At 40.2% G+C, this 20,643-nt stretch overlaps 1 protein-coding gene across 1 annotated transcript; it reads right to left on the bottom strand.

Annotated features, from left to right (window-relative positions):
- Positions 1-15,912: 15,912 nt before the first annotated feature.
- On the bottom strand, positions 15,913-19,992 carry LOC129761222 (uncharacterized). Its single transcript, XM_055758938.1, has 3 exons — positions 18,787-19,992; positions 17,807-18,578; positions 15,913-16,247 (listed from the first exon to the last, which is right to left on the bottom strand). The coding sequence occupies exons 1-3, from the start codon at positions 19,990-19,992 to the stop codon at positions 15,913-15,915; spliced, it is 2,313 nt and encodes a 770-aa protein (XP_055614913.1).
- Positions 19,993-20,643: the final 651 nt, after the last annotated feature.

Genomic DNA, 20,643 nt, shown 5'->3' with positions numbered 1-20,643 from the left:
ATCAACACTTTCAGTGTGCTTCTAGGGAGTTCGCACTACCATATAGGCGATCTTTTTTTTCTTTTCATGATTATTAAAATGGAACAGCTAATAGCTCAATGGCAGAGTTCGCTGTAACTCTGAGTGGCATACAAAGGCAGCAAACTCAACAGTGAAGTTTATTGGATGCTCTATCACAACGTTACATGAAAACTGTAGTAAAACAAACTGTATAAGATGCGGTCAGTATCGCCCAGTTATTTAAGATTCCCGATCTGATCAAATCCATCCCATGGTTTGAAGGATATTGCAAACAACTTTCGGGGTGGCCCTCCATCGCTGAATGCACCTCAACTCTTTTCAAAAACATGGTTCCGTAGAATCAATGTAATTGTTCGTGATTATCTCAAATAAAACAAAAGATAAAGCAAAGGACATCATTTACCTGGCTGAAAATCCCCAAACCATTGAGGGCGTGAAAGAAATTCTCATAAACGTCCTTGGCGACCGTCAAGAGCTATCTTATTATAAAAGCTAACTCTGGAAAACTTCAATGACACGATACTATAATAAAATTAAAGAATAAGTACAAAATATTAAAATATAGCACAACAAAATCAAAAATATAACAAACACTGGGAAGCGATCAATTCCTCCATCGAAGAAGTCGCTTTAGCTGCATTCATAGCAGGAATGAATGAACCATATTTTGAATATACATGGGCTGCCAGGCCTGAAAATATGAAATCAGCACACGCTTTTGTAAATAAGTTTAAGCGAACCCGTTATTTCAAAATTGGAAACGACAAAAAATTCAACGTGAACAATTTCAACCCCAAAAATAATTACAACAGTAAACAACATATTCACAGCTTCTAACGAACGTGTGACAATGAGTACAGTGATAGTGTATCGTCTATGAAAACCGAATCGACGTTTAACATTAACGCATTAAACGATTCGAAGGCAACCGACAAAACATCGAATCCAGAAAATGAGAAGATATCGGTTAAAATTTGTTGCTAGATCGTAATAAGACTACAGCTAACATTTTTTATCGTACACAACAAATACTTTGAACTAAAATTCACGATTTCTTTGATGACATTCTAGGTTCACAATTCCTCGCAAGCAATAAGGCGAAAACGATTACGATTATTGATTACATTTCATACCCCTTCAAGAAATATCTTCCTTCTGAGAAATCATTTTCCCATACCATTTAAATCCATACGTTGGAGGACAGCGATTGGTTGGTACCAACTTGTCAAAAGTTACAATGATAAAGAAGAATTGAACACGGACTATATAATTTCAAGTATGGGAAATCTACAATTGAGGTAATAACCAATAAAACACACCACCACTCCTAGAGTCCCCGCTGAACTAAAAATCAATAACTTCGAGACAATCAACCCTGTTCCCATTGAGAAAAAGGATTCAATTGACAATCAATAATCATCAAAAATCATCCTCACAGACTACCTGCCTCAAATTGAAAAGGATTGTCTCTTCGATATTATCCTGGATAATCGAAACCCATTTTTGAAACCAAACGAAAGAAATACTACAGAAATACTACCCACAATAAAACACAAAATTACGGCAATAGAGAACGCATTAATCTATGGTACATCCCGCAGAAACTTACCCGCCTTCAAAAAGAATGTAGAAAAACAAATGAGGGAAATTTTAGAAAATGGAATAATCAGAAAATCCATTGGACAGAACCCATCCTCTATTTGGATACTACCCAAAACAAAACCCAGACGCGTCAGGTAAACGTGAAACCCGAATTGTTAAGGACTATAAGAAACTGAACCGTCAATGATAAAATACCTGCCCCCCTAAATCGAAAAAGTTCTACACAATGTTGGAAAACCCATCTAATTCACGAAAATTGACCTCAAATTATTATCTCAAAAAAAAAAAAAAAACCCAAACACAAAACTCAGAGATCACATAAAAATTACCTGTAATAACATAATTTTTTTCAATTACAGATAATGATATACAGCAAAAGAGAAATAGTCTAGCAAACCAGAAAATGAATGATACGACTAATACGGATGATAATTCGGTTGATTCATCAGTCCCATTTTACAACAACCCAATTAATTATTATAGATATTGTTTCATTTCAGGATATTCAGCGCCAAAGCAGATACCATCAAAACACTTTTCCCACACTTCAAACGACCAGATTTTGTTTTACAGATACAATAAACCAACAATATTACCAAAATATCAAAACATTATCACAATAGTAGACAGAAATGTAATACTTCAATACACCAATAACTCATTTCACAATATTCAATAAAAGTAATTAAAAAAAAATCTAGAAATAGTAAGAAGAATTTAATAAATTAAGGTTTAAGAGATAAAACTTAAAATAATAGCTTGTAAACTAAGCAATATAACTAATATGCTCATGACACACAAAAAAAAATCAATATGTAAATTGTAATTTTTAGACATAATAAACATTCTTAGAATTAAAATTCATAATAATTACAAAAAGATTATCTAAACAAGATAAAATAAGAAAATAGGTTCTATTTCTCAGGATAGATTTTTATCATAAATTTATAAAAAAAAATTGTAAACTCTAAATCAAATCTAAATCAATCAAATTCATACATTCAATATAATGAGATAAGTAAGGAATGTTCTCAAAACCAAATAGCGAGCATCCAGCTTCGAAACGTTGTTCAAGTGGTGATATGCTCAACAAAACGATATCAAGCCTAAGCAAACGGTCAATACGGAAAGAAGAGAAAATGCTGAATTTCGGGACGCTGAAAATGCGAGGGTCACCGAACACACACTCAACGACATCCTAGAAGTGGAAGACGCACGAATCTCCCGAATATCTGAATTCCGCCACCCAGAAAATTTTAGTCCAAAGTTATCTGACGCTCTACACCCTAAAAATCTCTGAAACAAATCGACATGCCAAATATTATTTACTTAAAACAACTGAAGAATAACCACTCTCTCTAGCACATTTGGTGAGACGAGAACTATCCTGAAGCACATAAGGCAACTATAATCCACGAGAGCTCATCAGTGACGTCACAGAATTTTATGATGCCTTCCAGAACAGTGTTGTAAATGGAACATCAAAGATGAAAACTACTTGGTTCATGAACTAACGATTGTGGTTGATTATCATCAAACGACTGTCGATCATAACAATGATTATAACTGATATGGTTATTCATGTGTTTCCATAAAGGATATGTAGTCATTGAAATTGGAAGTAAACACCCCTCGAAGCCAAAATCACAGTCCGAGGACGTCCTTTAATTTTCCGCCGGAGGAGTTATGCACCAGACCCGTATGATAACGCTTAGCCAACAAACGCCAACATCACTTTCTCGCCACGCTATCACCGAGCCATGACATCATCAAGCCACACCTTCATTACTAAGGATCGCACCAAGCCGCTTATGACACCACTACCAAAGAACCGCTAGAACAGGTAGAAAGTAGACCAGGTAGAAGAACAACTGGACAGCATCAGCAAGTTGTAACGAGCATTCAGTCACGTTTTAGGCACTAGTTGTTTAAGACCCTTTTGTAAGGATCACGAATAGAAATAAATGCCCATGTTTAATTCTTGTTTTGTGATGTGATTCCATAATTATATATATATATATATATATATATATATATATATATATATATATATATATATATATATATATATATATATATATTGATATTATTGATATTTTAAAACTAATTGTATTTTTTTAAACCTACAAAAAACACTTGATTATGAATTTGAACATGCAACAATTATCTATACAAATTTACATTCACGACGCGCACTTCTATTCTCGAGGACAGTCGACGACAGAAAGAAAGAGCACAGTTTAAGCCGAGAACAAATAAAATGTCGAGAGACCGGACACATAATTGTCCTATCAAGTTGTAAGTTGTGCGAGCTGACCAACACTTGGACACACACCTACAACGTTCACACCACTTCTTCCATGTCCTACGGTCCCCAGATGCAAAGCAGACAGTGGAGATTTTGGCGCATCGATTTGTGGCGAAGCTACAAAGGTCTTAAGTGACCGAAGGTTACAATACCCCGTCGTCTCTCCCAACAAAAATTGAAATTAATTTTTTTTTTTTTCCAATTCGTTTATTTGTAAGGCTCAATCGCATAAGCTTTGCGGAGCCGCAAAAATTTCATCTTAAATCTATGTTTAGTAGGTTTCGACCGATTACTCGCGGTTTACTCGAGGTTAGAGGGGCAACAATTTTTGTGGAACGGGTCAGGTTAGGGATATGGATATGAGGTATCATTGTCTCAACCGAGGGTTGCCGCACGCACTGTAGCATTGTGCATAATGACCAGGGATAGCATCTGGTGTTCGACTAGCTGTCGAGGGTGGGCGACGGTGAGATGAGGGGACAATACAAACAAACTAATAACGAAAAAGAAAAAAAACACAAAAGCATTAAATTCTTATACTAGACCGTTTCACAAACATATAGATCAACTGCATATAGCAGATGTCGCGAGTTCCCAACACGTCTCTAACAGGAACATAGGGTTGTCTTCCTTGGACCTCAAGGGCATTCAAAAGGTACTCTCTGGCTGCGTAATTATCCGTACATTGCCAAACTGCGTGATCGATGTCATCGTAACCGTTTCCACACCGACAGACATTGTTTTGAACAAGATTTATTCTGTGGAGGTGCACATCTAGCGAGTAGTGGTTGGACATAAGTCTACTCATTACACGAATGAAGTCACGACTTACGTCCAAACCTTTGAACCACGCTCTCGAAGAAACCTTTGGAATAATTGAATATAACCACCGCCCAAGACTTCCAGTGTCCCAATCGGTTTGCCAACTCAAGAGGGAACTCTGACGCAGTAATTGGAAAAATTCATCGTATGAAATCTGTCTATCAAACAATTCGCCTTCCTGGGCACCCACCTTTGCTAGAGTGTCCGCCTTCTCATTGCCAGGAATTGAGCAATGAGAGGGGACCCATACAAAGGTTATCTTATAAGATCTTTCGATCAGTGCACTCATCTGCAGCCTCACTTTTGTGAGGAAATAAGATGGGTGCCTACTAGTTCTCATCGACTGGAGAGCCTCAAGCGAACTGAGACTATCCGAGAAAATGAAGTAATGGTCTGCAGGCTTGTTGGAGATCATCCCCAATGCGAAGTCGATTGCTGCCAGCTCAGCAACATAAACGGAACAAGGTTCCTGCAGTTTACGGAAGGCGCTCGAATTTTCATTGAAAACACCGAAGCCAGTGGATCCATTGAGGCGAGACCCATCAGTGAAGTATCTTTTCATGCAATTGACTTTTGAGTACTTTCGGTTAAAAATACGGGGAATGTAAGTTGATCGAAGCTGATCTGAGATTCCAAGTATTGCTTGTTTCATCGACAGATCGTATTCAATTGAGGAACTGCTGATGGTGAAGTGAGCACGGTCTGGAGTAAACGATGGAAGACAAATATCTGACGAAATATAGTGGTGGTAAATTCTCATAAACCGAGATTGTATATTTAGATGAAGAATTTTTTCAAAGTTTTCAATCAAAAGTGTGTTCGTGACTCCGCATTTCACCAGTATTCTGAGAGAAAGTTCCCAGAATCGGTTCTGTAGAGGAGTTACTCCTGCCAGAACCTCGAGACTCATGTTATGCGTTGAGTGCATACAGCCAAGAGCTATACGCAGACAATGATATTGAATTCGTTCCAGTTTTAGAAGGTGACTTTTAGCTGCTGAGAGAAAGCAAAAAGAGCCATACTCCAGAATGGATAGAATAGTTGTTTTATAAAGTGTTATGAGATCTCCCGGATTAGCTCCCCACCACGTGCCGCAAATCGAGCGGAGGAAGTTGACCCTCTTTTGACATTTTTGCTTCAAATACGTAATGTGGGTATTCCAAGTGCATTTTGAATCAAACCAGACACCAAGGTACTTGAAAGTCAATGATTGGGTAATGCTTCTGCCCAAAAGCTTAAGTTGCAATTGGGCTGGGAACCGCTTTCGAGTAAACACTACCAGTTCGGTTTTCTGCGGCGAGAATTCGATCCCTAAGTTCCTTGCCCAAGAAGACAAGTTATCTAAGGAATTTTGCAATGGTCTTTGCAAATTTTCGGCATGGAGACCTCTGACGGAAACCACACCATCATCTGCAAGCTGTCTAAGCGTGCATTGTTCTGCCAAACAACTGTCAATATCTTTCACATAAAAATTATAAAGAAGGGGGCTCAGACATGAGCCTTGGGGTAGACCCATATAACTATTTCTGGAAGTTGTCAGTTGTCCAAGGGTGAAGTTCATTCGCTTTTCTGACAACAAATTGTACAAAAAGTTATTCAAAATTCCAGGAAGTCCACATCTGTCCAGATTGTCTGACAGAATTTCTATGGTAACCGAATCAAAAGCTCCCTTAATATCCAAGAATACTGAAGCCAATTGCTCCTTGTGCGCAAAGGCCAGTTGAATATCTGTAGAAAGCAACGCTAGACAATCGTTTGTTCCTTTGCTCTTGCGAAACCCAAATTGTGTACTTGATAGCAAATTATTTGTCTCGATCCATTGATCGAGTCTTCGAAGGATCATTTTCTCCAACAATTTTCTAATGCACGAGAACATAGCAATCGGACGGTATGAGTTATGGTCAGACGCTGGTTTGTCAGGCTTTTGAATTGCTATTACTTTGACCTGTCTCCATTCGGGTGGCACAATGTTGTTTTCTAGTAGGGTATTGAATAAGTCTAGCAAGCGTCTTTTCGCGATATCGGGAAGATTTTTTAGAAGAACGAATTTAATCATATCGCTTCCGGGTGAAGAGTTGTTCGATGAAAGAAGAGCCATAGAAAATTCCAGCATTGAGAATGGTCCGTCCAGAGGTCCACTGCTCGGAGACGTTTCTCGAAGAGTATGTTGGGCTGGAACTGAGTCTGGACAGACCTTTTTCGCGAAATCGAATATCCATCGGTTGGAGTATTCTTCACTCTCGTTGGTAGATGAGCGGTTACGCATGTTGCGAGCTACCCTCCACAAGGTACGTATTGAGGTTTCACGAGAAAGACCTTCAATGAAATTGCGCCAGTAACCGCGTTTTTTTGCTTTAATTAATTGTTTCAGCTGTATTTCAAGCTTTGAATATTCCTCGAAGTGTGTGGATGTTCCATGTCTACGAAAAGCTTTGAAAGCATCAGATTTTTTCAAATACAATTTTGTGCATTCATCGTCCCAGCCAGGAGTGGCTGGTTTTCTTTTAAACGGAGCACTTGGAACTTTTCTTTTTTGTGCTTCCAGTGAGCTTTTATACATCAAATCGACAAAGAATCGATATTCTTCCAATGGTGGAAGTATATCTATTGATTCGACACCGATTGTTACCGCCGTTGCAAATTTTTGCCAGTCGATGTTCCTTGTTAGATCAAATGGAACTCGAGATGGTTCAGTGGATTGCGGGCTACACTTGATTGATATACTGATTGGCAAGTGATCGCTACCATGGGGATCATTGATGACCTTCCACTGGCAATCCAATGATAACGAGCTTGAGCAAAAAGAAAGGTCGAGACGACTTTCTCGAGCCGGAGGTTTTGGAATTCGTGTCGCTTCACCAGTGTTCAAGATAGTCAAGTTGAAATCGTCACATAAATCGTAAAAAATAGCCGCTCTGTCGTCATCATAAGGATCACCCCACCCAGTACCATGAGAGTTCATATCACCCAGAATTAGAACTGGGGATGAGAGAATCGAGACTAGATTCCAAAGATGACTACGGCTAATGTTAGTATTTGGAGGAACGTATACTGAAGCTATGCAAAGTTCTTTACTCTTTGCAGTTATTTGACACGCGACAATTTCGACGTCTGATAGAGCTGGGAGAGGAATTTTATAGAAAGAGTAGCACTTTTTGATCCCCAAAAGTACTCCTCCATAAGAATCATTTCTATCCAGGCGAATAATGTTAAAATCGTGGAAGTTGAGTTCAGTGTCAGAAGAAAGCCATGTTTCAGAGAGGGCAAATATATCACAATCATAATTTTGAAGTAAAAATTTGAACGAATCTAGTTTTGGCACTAGACTACGGCAGTTCCATTGTAGCACATTGATCATATCTTCTACTACGCTAGGGGAATTATCCATCGAATGATATGATTGATGCAAGGAGGGGCCATGAAGCAGTCAATTGCTTAAGATAAGACTTTAAAGATGGAAGCAAGGCAGAAATAAAGCTTCTGAGGGGGTCTTGAATTTTTAACGTGTTTAGTATGAAGTCCACAATGTCCGAAAAACCTATCAATCCTCGATTAGACGCGAATTTTCTACGAGAAGTTCGAGGAGCAGCGTTTTTATTTCTCTCTTCTCTGGGTAATGACGTAAAATCCTTGCTGCAACCAGGAACTGGCTGAGAAGGAGCCTTCGGATTCGTTTTTTTATTACTATTACCCTTGGAATTAGACAATCTTCCGAGGGTCACTTTAGGTTTCTTACGGTGCACCGTTGGTGAAGAGAGCTTTCTTTTTGATGATTCATCCTTTATTGAAGATTCTGGTGCAGCCGTAATATGACCCTCATCAGAATCAGAGTCCGATTCTTGAGATGACAAAACCGAAAATTGGTTTTCATCTTGAGCGGCTGATGCGGTCTTTAGCATTTCAGCATAAGTCCGCTTGGAGCGTCCAGCGATAGAACGCTTCACTTTATCGGAGTGCTGTTTGTACCTCGGGCACTCCTGTAGAGGGTGAGGATTCTCGCCACAGTGGATACATTTTTCCACTGTTTGTGTGCAAGAATCCTCACTATGTTTCTCGCCACATTTACCGCAACGAAATTTGTTGCCGCAGTGGCTAAACGAGTGTCCCAACTTTTTACAGTTGGTACAATTATAAACCCGTGGTACAAACAGGCGCACTGGGAAAAAAATATTTTCTACTTTCACATAGTTTGGGAGAACAGAACCTGCGAAAGTAATCCGAAAAGAGTGCGAGGGCTTATAAACTTTTTTGTTTTCTTCCAAAGATGCCGAATGCAGGTTTCTAACATCCAGGATCTTTACAAGATCGACAAAGAATCGATATTCTTCCAATGGTGGAAGTATATCTATTGATTCGACACCGATTGTTACCGCCGTTGCAAATTTTTGCCAGTCGATGTTCCTTGTTAGATCAAATGGAACTCGAGATGGTTCAGTGGATTGCGGGCTACACTTGATTGATATACTGATTGGCAAGTGATCGCTACCATGGGGATCATTGATGACCTTCCACTGGCAATCCAATGATAACGAGCTTGAGCAAAAAGAAAGGTCGAGACGACTTTCTCGAGCCGGAGGTTTTGGAATTCGTGTCGCTTCACCAGTGTTCAAGATAGTCAAGTTGAAATCGTCACATAAATCGTAAAAAATAGCCGCTCTGTCGACATCATAAGGATCACCCCACCCAGTACCATGAGAGTTCATATCACCCAGAATTAGAACTGGGGATGAGAGAATCGAGACTAGATTCCAAAGATGACTACGGCTAATGTTAGTATTTGGAGGAACGTATACTGAAGCTATGCAAAGTTCTTTACTCTTTGCAGTTATTTGACACGCGACAATTTCGACGTCTGATAGAGCTGGGAGAGGAATTTTATAGAAAGAGTAGCACTTTTTGATCCCCAAAAGTACTCCTCCATAAGAATCATTTCTATCCAGGCGAATAATGTTAAAATCGTGGAAGTTGAGTTCAGTGTCAGAAGAAAGCCATGTTTCAGAGAGGGCAAATATATCACAATCATAATTTTGAAGTAAAAATTTGAACGAATCTAGTTTTGGCACTAGACTACGGCAGTTCCATTGTAGCACATTGATCATATCTTCTACTACGCTAGGGGAATTATCCATCGAATGATATGATTGATGCAAGGAGGGGCCATGAAGCAGTCAATTGCTTAAGATAAGACTTTAAAGATGGAAGCAAGGCAGAAATAAAGCTTCTGAGGGGGTCTTGAATTTTTAACGTGTTTAGTATGAAGTCCACAATGTCCGAAAAACCTATCAATCCTCGATTAGACGCGAATTTTCTACGAGAAGTTCGAGGAGCAGCGTTTTTATTTCTCTCTTCTCTGGGTAATGACGTATAATCCTTGCTGCAACCAGGAACTGGCTGAGAAGGAGCCTTCGGATTCGTTTTTTTATTACTATTACCCTTGGAATTAGACAATCTTCCGAGGGTCACTTTAGGTTTCTTACGGTGCACCGTTGGTGAAGAGAGCTTTCTTTTTGATGATTCATCCTTTATTGAAGATTCTGGTGCAGCCGTAATATGACCCTCATCAGAATCAGAGTCCGATTCTTGAGATGACAAAACCGAAAATTGGTTTTCATCTTGAGCGGCTGATGCGGTCTTTAGCATTTCAGCATAAGTCCGCTTGGAGCGTCCAGCGATAGAACGCTTCACTTTATCGGAGTGCTGTTTGTACCTCGGGCACTCCTGTAGAGGGTGAGGATTCTCGCCACAGTGGATACATTTTTCCACTGTTTGTGTGCAAGAATCCTCACTATGTTTCTCGCCACATTTACCGCAACGAAATTTGTTGCCGCAGTGGCTAAACGAGTGTCCCAACTTTTTACAGTTGGTACAATTATAAACCCGTGGTACAAACAGGCGCACTGGGAAAAAAATATTTTCTACTTTCACATAGTTTGGGAGAACAGAACCTGCGAAAGTAATCCGAAAAGAGTGCGAGGGCTTATAAACTTTTTTGTTTTCTTCCAAAGATGCCGAATGCAGGTTTCTAACATCCAGGATCTTTACAAGATCACCTATCATCGAGTTTTTGAAAGAACCCGAAGCTTTTTTCAATTCATCGACACTCAGACTCGCGTCGGTTACTACGCCTTCTATCTCCACCTCTCGAGAAGGGATGTAGATGTGATATTCCCTGTTAAAAGCTTCGTGGTCAACAATCTTGTTGGCCACATCAAAAGTCAGTGCTTCTACACGCAGTTTATCCGGTCTCTCTTTATGTATCGAGACGCCCGAAAATTGACGCAGCAAATCTCTTGAAATATCAAGAGTTCTCAACGATTTTCCCTTGGGCCGAAAGAAAACAACCCATGGTCCCTTTGAGGTCGATTGATAATAGCGCGTCCGCGCAACAATGGCATCGGTAGATGTCATAACGGTTGCGCAAACGGTGCGCAACCGTCTATGAAAAAAAAACACACACACACACACGCACGCGCGCTCAAAAACTCAACTTAAAACTAACTTAGACTAATAATTAACTTAAATTTAAGAAAAATATATAAATATATATATATCTCAAAAAAAAATTCTTCCAAAAAAAAAACAAAATACTAATTTGCGGTGTCCGAACAACCTTGAACACCCCTATTCGAAGCTATACAACACCGCACGCTACGAGGTAAACACAATAGCGTGACGGCAAAAGTTGTTGTTGATTATACTTCTCTATGATGAAATCGATGCCGCTGGAACCAATTCACAGGTCGCCGGTCCGGCGTTGCCGGAGAGGTGCTGCTTCCTCGCTGTTCCGGGTATTAACGGCACTTATCTTGCCACGAACGGTCAAAGAAAAAAGACGGGTGGGTAATGTCGGGGACATAACCGGAGTGACGTAGGACTATACAAAGGGGACAGCTTTTGTTAAATATATATTTTAAATATATTGTTTTATTTTCTTCTCCTACGTGAAAAATGGATTAGTTTACTGTTTACTCTTTATGAATATGTTGATGGTTCTGAAAAGAACCTTTGGTGTTGTGTTTTTGTTATAACTCGATATTCCCATCTTGTTCGGTTAAACCTTCCTGTTTAGCTATTGCGTTTGCCACTCGCCACAGCTTTCACAGTTGGAAAATTTCTCCCCATCCAGCTTGTGACATGTTGTTCAGTAAATTACATTTAATGCGACGTGCCGGAGAAACACTTTGCCACTCACTGAAACTAATTGTTGCCTTGATGAGCGCCGAACCGAACCTCTCTGTTCTTGATGCGGGTTTTCTGATTGTCGTGAGCAGCTTTGCAAGCCAACTCGAGCACTCCGACGGCCGAAACTCTATAATCGCTGTTAGGTATACTGGTGCTCCGGCACCAATCCGTTCGGCTTAGTTACCCTTGCGGAGCAATCAGTGAATGCGACCAACAGGGAACTGGAGACCTGCACGGTTCGAGTGAGACTTTGCCTTTCCCTTAACTTGTCCTCCTTTGTTACGTCTACGATGCCGATGCCGTACAACCACACGGGTTTACGGTTTGAAAAAAAATAAGATATTTTTTTGGGGTCCGCGTGTTTTATACTCCAGCGGTACACACTCACAGGATAGAGACAAATCGGCAGACTCAGCCAGAGGGGCGAGTCCAACGAGACGAACGAATCAGCGTTAAAAGGGAGCGATGGCGAAAAAATACATTCATTACGATTTGTTCGCTCGTTGGATTCACATGCAGGCTAAAAAGGGTCCTTTTCAGTATCACAAAATTATCTTCAATCTAAAGAGTTTATTGTTTTGTTATCACTCGATATCCCCATCTTGTTCGGCTAAACCTTTCTGTTTAGCGATTGCATTTGCCACTCGCCACAGCTTTCACAGTTGGAAAATTTCTTCCCATCCAGCTTGTGACATATTTTACAGTAAATTACATTCAATGGCACGTCGCATTACCACCACTCAGTATCGGATTGGAGGTAATTTTAACCTGTAATTGAACATTTGCGATGACAGTGGTACAGTGTCGACTTTCAATGTGGGGTCATAATTTGGACCCCGAACTCTATGTTTACAAAAATGTCCAACTAAATATGTCACATTACAGGTCCGTCCAATTAGCTAAATGTCGAGATAAGTGTAAATTACTGTACTTTCAATCTAGAAGCAATTTAAGAATTGATGAAAATCAATAAGCTCAGAACAACTGCCAAATTCACATACTCATCATATCCTGACAAACAAATTATGAAAATATCAATTTGTGTTTTATTATTATTTGGGATAATGTTTTAGAAAGCATTGAACTGTATTTCCTAAACTCTTTTATGGAAGGTTTAATGGCCCTGAAAAGCGCCTTGTTTTATGGAATGGTTCCAATTTAGAAAACTTAGTACTCGTGGTTTTGAAAAAAAACCATTTCGAACGCCCTCGATGCCGCCTTGTTCTGGATTTGCCATCAAAGCACTTTGTATAAAGAACAAACTTTTTTCTTCTGCTACCTGATGCCGTTTTGCGATTGCGTTTGCCACTCGCCACTCGCTGCAACTGCCTGTTGTCTTGATGTCCACCGAACCGAATGTGTTCTGTTCCGGATGCGGGTTTTCTTATCGTCGCGAGCAGCTTTGCCAGCTAACTCGATCACTTCGGCGGCCGAAACTATATAACGCCGGCTAGGTGGAATGGTGCAGTGGTACTAACACGCTCGGCCTAGCTACCCTTGCAGGGAACTCCAGATCAACACGGTTCGAGCGGGATTTTGCCTTTCCCTTCACTTTTCCTCCTTTATCATGTCCAGACATGGCTGCTTGGGTTGGTTTGTTGATGTGTTGTGATGCGAACCGATGTGGTGTACGGTTTGAATGAGAATGATCGTTATGGCAGCGGATCGGGGATTTTTAAGCTGACTGGCTGGCTCGAGAATTACGCATGTGTGAGACTGCGACCAATGTTTCGTTCATTTTTTTCTTTTTCCTTTCCAATCGTGCTTCATTCTATTTCGCTGCTGCTTTGGTTGCCCGTTTTGGTCGGTACGATTTGAGGAGCACAAAATGGACCAATCAAAAATGGGCACATAGTGCATTTTGACAATGCTTGATATTTCACAATTATTCAATTATTTATCTCAAGAAAAATAAAATGTTATTCATTATGATAGATGCGTAGATATATTTCCTATCAATTGATGCAAAAACCTTTGCGAGCTATTGAGAAATGCTCGAGTTATAAGCGTTCCAAATCTTGCATTTTTTCCTACTTGTTCAGTGCCTAGATTTCCATTTCACCCCCTATATCTTCCGGTTAGACGTAGTCCTACGTCAAAAAAAACCAAAGGCACTTTGGCGGAGGGGAAAAAAAACTTCACCAGCTTCGATTTGTAGCAGAGACGCGAACAATAAGCATCCGGCTCTTTCAACTATCGATTGAGGAATCTGAAATGAAATTAATGTATTTGTTTCATTTTTTAGAACTATGACGTTGTAGGAAAAAGATGATTTGATTCTTTTTGGCCATTTGAAAATTAAACGTTTGTCTTCTTTATTCATTTGCAAAAGGAAAGGGTTGTACCCCTCGTTAGAAGCTGTTATAACTGTTATACAATTGACATCTGTCAGACTGTGGTCGTTATACAAATGTTGTTTATTTTGATATTAACAACTGTCACAAGACTGGTATTAATTTTCAGGTTTCAAATCGGCGGTGGAATACGCCAATAGGCTTCCCTGTTTCGTCGGCCAGCTCATACGAACTTGTCCCGATTCTGGCTAAGACCGTACACGGAAGATATAAGGCATCTAGCTTCGCATTGTATCCTGCTACCGCTGAGGATTGTTTACGATTGCGCCGGTAAACTCGCTGGCCAACATCGTAAACTGGGGCGGCTTGGTCTGATCGCAAGTGATACGTTTTAATATTTTTGTTATGAGCTTTTTGTAAATTCTTAATTACTATGGAATAAACCTGCTGGTCGATATACTTTTTCCTATCTATTCTTTCGTCTTCCGTTATTATCTTCTCATCTCTATCTATCCGATGTTCGTCCGCCTTACCTATAATTTCCTGTCCGAAAAGAATTCTATATGGTGAGAATCCCGTGGAAGAATGTGGAGTGCTATTTAGACAATATTCAATTTCAGAAACACGAGAGTCTCACAGTTTCTGGTTTTGCTTCACATACGAGCGGATACACGAGTTTATAGTGCGATTCAATCTTTCAACAGGGTTTGATTGACTGTGGTATTTTGAATTAGTCCAATGCTGTATGCCGTATTTGGTCAACAGAGCTTTGAACTCAGTGGAAAGGAATGAAGATGCATTATCTGTGATAATGAATTCTGGGACTGAGTATCGTCGAAACCAGGTTTCTTCTAGAAGTTTTGACACTATGCTTACTGAGATTCGTTTGATAGGAATAAGGATAGACCATTTTGAGAACAGGTCCATTATTACAAGAAGGTGCACGTTCCCACTTTTGCTGCGTGGAAGTGATTGGATAAAATTCAAATCCAGATTATTGAATGGTTTAGTTGTTATTCTCTGTTTCCCAGGTGCTGGAAGTTGTGAACGATGTGCGGGCTTATTATGCTTACACATGGTGCATTTTCGAATGTAATTGCGGATGTCATTAACCATTAGAAGTATTTTTTTCTAACTTTTGCAAGTGTTTTCTCACACCCCAGATGGAGACTATCGTCATGTTCCTCAACCATAATTTTCTCTTTAAGCTTTTCAGGCACACAGATTTTCCAGGAGAACCGATAATCTAGGAGATCATCGGGCGAGGATATCAATTTTTTGAGGATTCCTTTATCGATTCGGTAATCTTTGAATTTTTCAGGTTCTTGCTGAATTTTTTTGACCATTTTAGCGTACCACCCGACATGATCGTTGGATGTGATGAGCTCTTCGACAGCCCTAGATAAAGCGTCTGCTACTACATTGTCCGTTCCCTTGCGATGAAGAATCACCATATCATGACGTTGCAAGTCTGTGATAACTGTATAAATCCCGGAATGAATAAGAATATTCTATTACTGTTTATAACGCTTTATTGATTGCTCTCTGCTGCTGATTATATCTGCTGTCCATTTATTCTTATGTGTCATTCTACTGTCATCGCCAGCTATACCGTAGCCCAGCGGTTATATTAATTCACGGACTACCACATCTCTCTTTTTCTACGAATTTTCGACAATTTACTCACAACACAAAATCTTTAAATTTATCCGGAATCCGACGAACACGACGTTCCTGCTGCCCTGGAGAGATATCTTTCTGTTGGTCCTCTAGATCAAAACCTTGAAATCCTTGTTTGTCTTCATCGTCCTCCGAGCTTGGTTCCACGAACATTTGAGGATCCTCATTTTGGTCTTGCATGTTTCCTGGTGATCCGTTTTGATCACTTATCTTCTTCACGTGAGCCACATTTCGATCGAAGACTCTTCCATTGTCTTGGTCCTCAATTGTAAGCCGTGCTCCAGAATGATTAAGTACCTTGAACTTCGTTGGATTGAACGTTGTTGTAAGTTTGTTTCCTGGAACGAGATTTTGCATAAGAACTGTATCGCCTACATCAACCGATGACTCTGTAGCCTTTCTCCTCGAGTCTTCATTATTCTTCTGATTTGATTTTATTATTTTATCGCGATCAGTGTACTCGGTGCTAATTGGTGTTGTTTCAACATCCTCCAATGATGGTATCTTCGATCTAATGGTTCTTCCGAAACACAATTCCGTTGGCGTCTTTCCCGTCGAAGAATGCGGTGTTGTATAATACATAATTAGATAATCTTGCAAATCCTGCTTCCAGTCTCGATCTAAAGCGTGGCTTATTTGTAAACGCTTCAATAAAGATCGGTTTTGACGCTCTACTAAACCGTTCTCTTGAGGCCAGTATGGTGTAGAATGATTTAACGTTATGCCGTGTATGCTGCAGTAGAGTTCAAATTCTTTTCCCACGAATTGCTTCGCATTGTCAAGCGTTATCGTACGAGGATATCCAAGGCGTGTGAAAATTCTGTCGAGACGAGTAACAGTATCCTTAGCAGTTATTTTAACCATTATTTCCACCTCTTTGTACCGGCTGAAATAGTCTACAATAACGAGTAAATATTCCCCTGATGGGAGTGGACCCATAAAATCTATGGCTACATCAACCCACGGTCTGTCAGGCACCATCCTACGCGACATTGGAACCGGTTTACTAGGTAATCCTACCAATATACAACCTTCGCAGTTTTTTTTACATATGTGCTGACGTCTGCATCCATTCGAGGCCACCAAACTCTATCTCGCAATCTACGCTTCATCAACGATTCACCAGGATGTCCTTCATGTGAAAGATCCAGCATTCTCTTCCGCAACTGTTCTGGTATGATTAGCTTGTTCCCACGTACTAACAGATCTCCAACAAGACCTAGTTCATTTCGGAAAGGCTCAAATGACTTTACTTCCTGCCGAGTCCATGATCCAGATCGCATAGCATTAACCACCAACTGTAATTGCTTATCCCTGTCCACTGCGTATTCTATCTCTCCAACATCGATTGCTGCCGATTCCGTAACTGCCAGAACAAGGAACTTATTATCTTTTTCGAATTCCACCGCGTTTTCCTCTACTACCAGTCGAGAGAACGAATCTGCTACATTGTTTGAACCCTTTCGGTATTTAACTTCGAATGTAAAAGATTGAAGACGTAAAACCCATCGTTCTATTCTAGCGCAAGGCCTAGAATATGGCGAGAAAATTACTTCCAGCGGTTTATGGTCCGTTTCCAACTCAAATTTTCGACCTATAAGATAAACTGATAAACGCTCTACCGCCCAAACGATTGCCAGGGCTTCGCGCTCCGTCTGGCAGTATCGCTTCTCCGTTGAAGTAAGACTTTTACTTGCATAGCAGATGACACGAGGATTATTGTCATTTATACCTTCAAATTGCACCAGCACTGCACCTAGAGCTACTGGAGACGCATCTGTTATAACTCTTGTTCGCAAAGAATTGTCAAAGAAATGCAATGTATGAATATCACTGATCATCTCTTTCAATCGTTCAAATGACTCTTGATGCCTGTCTTGCCAAATGAAATGTTTACCGGATTGCGTCAATTCTCGTAATTGAGCGGTTGCTGTGGCTAAGTCCGGTAAAAATCGTCCGACGTATGTCACCAATCCAAGAAAACTGCGGACCTCCTCGGCAGTCTTCGGCGCTCGAAACCTTTGTAGCGCTTCCACTTTGCTGGCAGTTGGTCGTATGCCTTCTTCAGAGATGACGTGTCCTAAAAACTCAATCTCCGTCGTCTTGAAAATACATTTTGTGTGGTTCAACAGTACTTCTTTTTCTTTAAGAGTTTCTAAAACCTGCCCCAACGCTCTGTCGTGCTCTTCTTCTGTCTTACCAAAAATGACAATGTCGTCGATATAATTAATTGTATTTTCACAACCTGCTAGGATCTGCTCTAAGGTCTTCTGGAACATTTCAGGCGCACAGCTAACGCCGAACATCAACCGCTTGAAACGATAAAGTCCTTTATGGGTGATGAATGTCGTTATGTCTCTGCAATCTTCCTCGAGCTCTACTTGGTAATAAGACTCCTTAATATCAAGCCGACTGAAGAATATTGCGGCTTTTAGACGAGGTAAAAAATCTTCGATAGTTGGCATCATATGGTGTTCTCGTCGTATGGCTTGATTAGCGCGCCGCATATCTACGCATAGACGAAGATCCTCGTTATCCTTCACGATCGTGACTAGCGGTGATACCCACTCGCTGACTCCAGTAACTGGCTCAATTATATCCGTAGTCAGTAGTGTAGTTAATTTATCTTCAATACGCGTGAGATGGTGGCCATGATGGTGGCGATGGGTCTAACATGTTGCACGACAGGAGTTATAGTTCTATCGATAGGAATTTTAAGCTTGACATCCTTAATCTTTGGAAAAGGTCTCTTTTCCTCCATAAGCTGGTTTACATCAGATTGTATGTACCATGTATGTTGATTGTACCAATAGACAAAACTCCTAATTTTGTAGCAGTTAATCGCCCTAACAAGGGTTGCGATCCTCCCTGTACTACATAAACAATGTCGTGTGCTTCAATTCGCTTGTCGGCATCCTCAATAGCAATAACCGCCTCAAACATTCCACCTACAGTCAATGGTTTTGAATCGCGACCATAAGCACGGAAAATTTGATCCGTTTCTTTGCGAAAATTGTCAATCCTTGCTCCATGGATTTGCATGTAAGCCCATGTCCTGTCATCAATAATATTTTTGGCACTTCCCGAATCAATCAACATTTGGATCAATACTCCTCCAACTTTTACCCAAAGAAACTCGTCACCATTCCCAATATTGAAAATAAAATTAGGTGTTGGTATCTGCTCCTCGCTATTGTTGTCTTGAACTCGCATAATGCTATTTGGTTTCGATTTCTTCGGCCGCCACTCGATAGGGTTATTCGTGTTTCGTTTCTGAGGGAATGTTATTCGCTCAACAGTACGGCACCTTTTAGAAAAATGACCGATTTTACTACATTTGTTGCACTTCTGATCTCTAGCAGGACACTTAGGGTCATTTCCGTAATGATTCTTATGCCCGCATCGGTAACATTCACCAGTTGCGTTTTTCGACGAACCTTGGACCTTGCAAATATCCACACTATTTCCTGGCCAATAACTAGATGTTTTACGATCTACACTCGATGATGCGATAGCTGTGTTCATCTGCTTTGATTGGTACTTCACAGCTTCGTACGAACTGACCATTCGAGTTAAATCCTCTAATGTCAAATTTTCTTTTTGTAACAGCTTCTCCTTCAGCTCCGGTGGTGAAAACAAAATTATTTTGTCAACAACAGCGATATTACGACTCTCTTCTAATGTGCTCCCGAAATCACACTTTCGAGCTACCTCGAGTGAACGCCACAAAAATTTTTTCATGGACTCATTTTCTATCGGTTTCAAATTCCAATAAGAATTCCTTTCGAAGGCAGCGTGTTGCTTGGGGGAAAAATACTCATCAAGCTTTTCGATTACGATTTGAAATGGATCAATATTGTTTTCATTATTCTCGTTAACGTCAGCTCCTGGTAACGTACAGAAAATCTCTTGCACGTCAGGCCCAGCTCGAGCTAAGAAAATGTTCTTTAGTCGGGTTTTATCCTTTTCCTCATTGGCTGCTGCTATATATCCAAAGTTTCGTTTATACTTTTGCCATTCATCCCGAATGATGCTGTTTGGTATCGATCTAAATTTAAATTGCGGTATATCCCATTTGTCCATGGTGGTTTAATTAAAACGTTTTCCGATGCTGAAATGTAGATATGCACTTATGCAAGTTAGGAAACACTTTCGTTATTTGTTTCGGTCTTACCCGACCTATCAGCTTTCCGCTTTAACAGGCTTATTCAGCTTCTCCGTTTACGTTTAATTACGGTCTTCCACGACCTGACGGCTTCCTGCCTATTACGGTCTTTTCTGACCTCACGGTTTCCTACCTATTACGGTCTTCCACGACCTGACGGCTTCCTGCCTGTTACGGTCTTAATCGGACCTTTGTCGTGCAATGCACCGACTCGCACTACTACACTGATGTTGTTTTACTTTGCTAGAAACAAATGAAATCAGATTCCTATTAGAATCAAAGCAACCACACGTTTTCTCTGTTTCTTTCTATTATTTTTCTTCCTCGCTTTGATGATAAAATTTCAATTATCCACTAGATCGTATCTAAGAATCCTTACCTGTAAATCTAGTGAATTTTTATCCCATCCTCGTCGCCAGATGTGATAACTGTATAAATCCCGGAATGAATAAGAATATTATATTACTGTTTATAACGCTTTATTGATTGCTCTCTGCTGCTAATTATATCTGCTGTCCATTTATTCTTATGTGTCATTCTACTGTCATCGCCAGCTATACCGTAGCCCA

The sequence above is a fragment of the Toxorhynchites rutilus genome, chromosome 1 (genome assembly GCF_029784135.1).
Source record: "Toxorhynchites rutilus septentrionalis strain SRP chromosome 1, ASM2978413v1, whole genome shotgun sequence".
Lineage (NCBI taxonomy): Eukaryota > Metazoa > Arthropoda > Insecta > Diptera > Culicidae > Toxorhynchites > Toxorhynchites rutilus.
The sequence above is the reverse complement of the archived record's forward strand: the minus strand, read 5'-3'. Positions and strand labels throughout refer to the sequence as shown.

Bases quoted from the DNA above. Each gene is read 5' to 3' on its own strand.
- LOC129761222 (XM_055758938.1), bottom strand. From the start codon at position 19,992: ATGGACAAATGGGATATACCGCAATTTAAATTTAGATCGATACCAAAC. The intron at 18,579-18,786 runs GTAGTACAGGGA...GCAACATGTTAG, and splicing joins AAGCACACGACATTGTTTAT to ACCCATCGCCACCATCATGG. The intron at 16,248-17,806 runs GTAAACATTTCA...ATCTCGTTCCAG, and splicing joins ACGAGAATTGACGCAATCCG to GAAACAAACTTACAACAACG.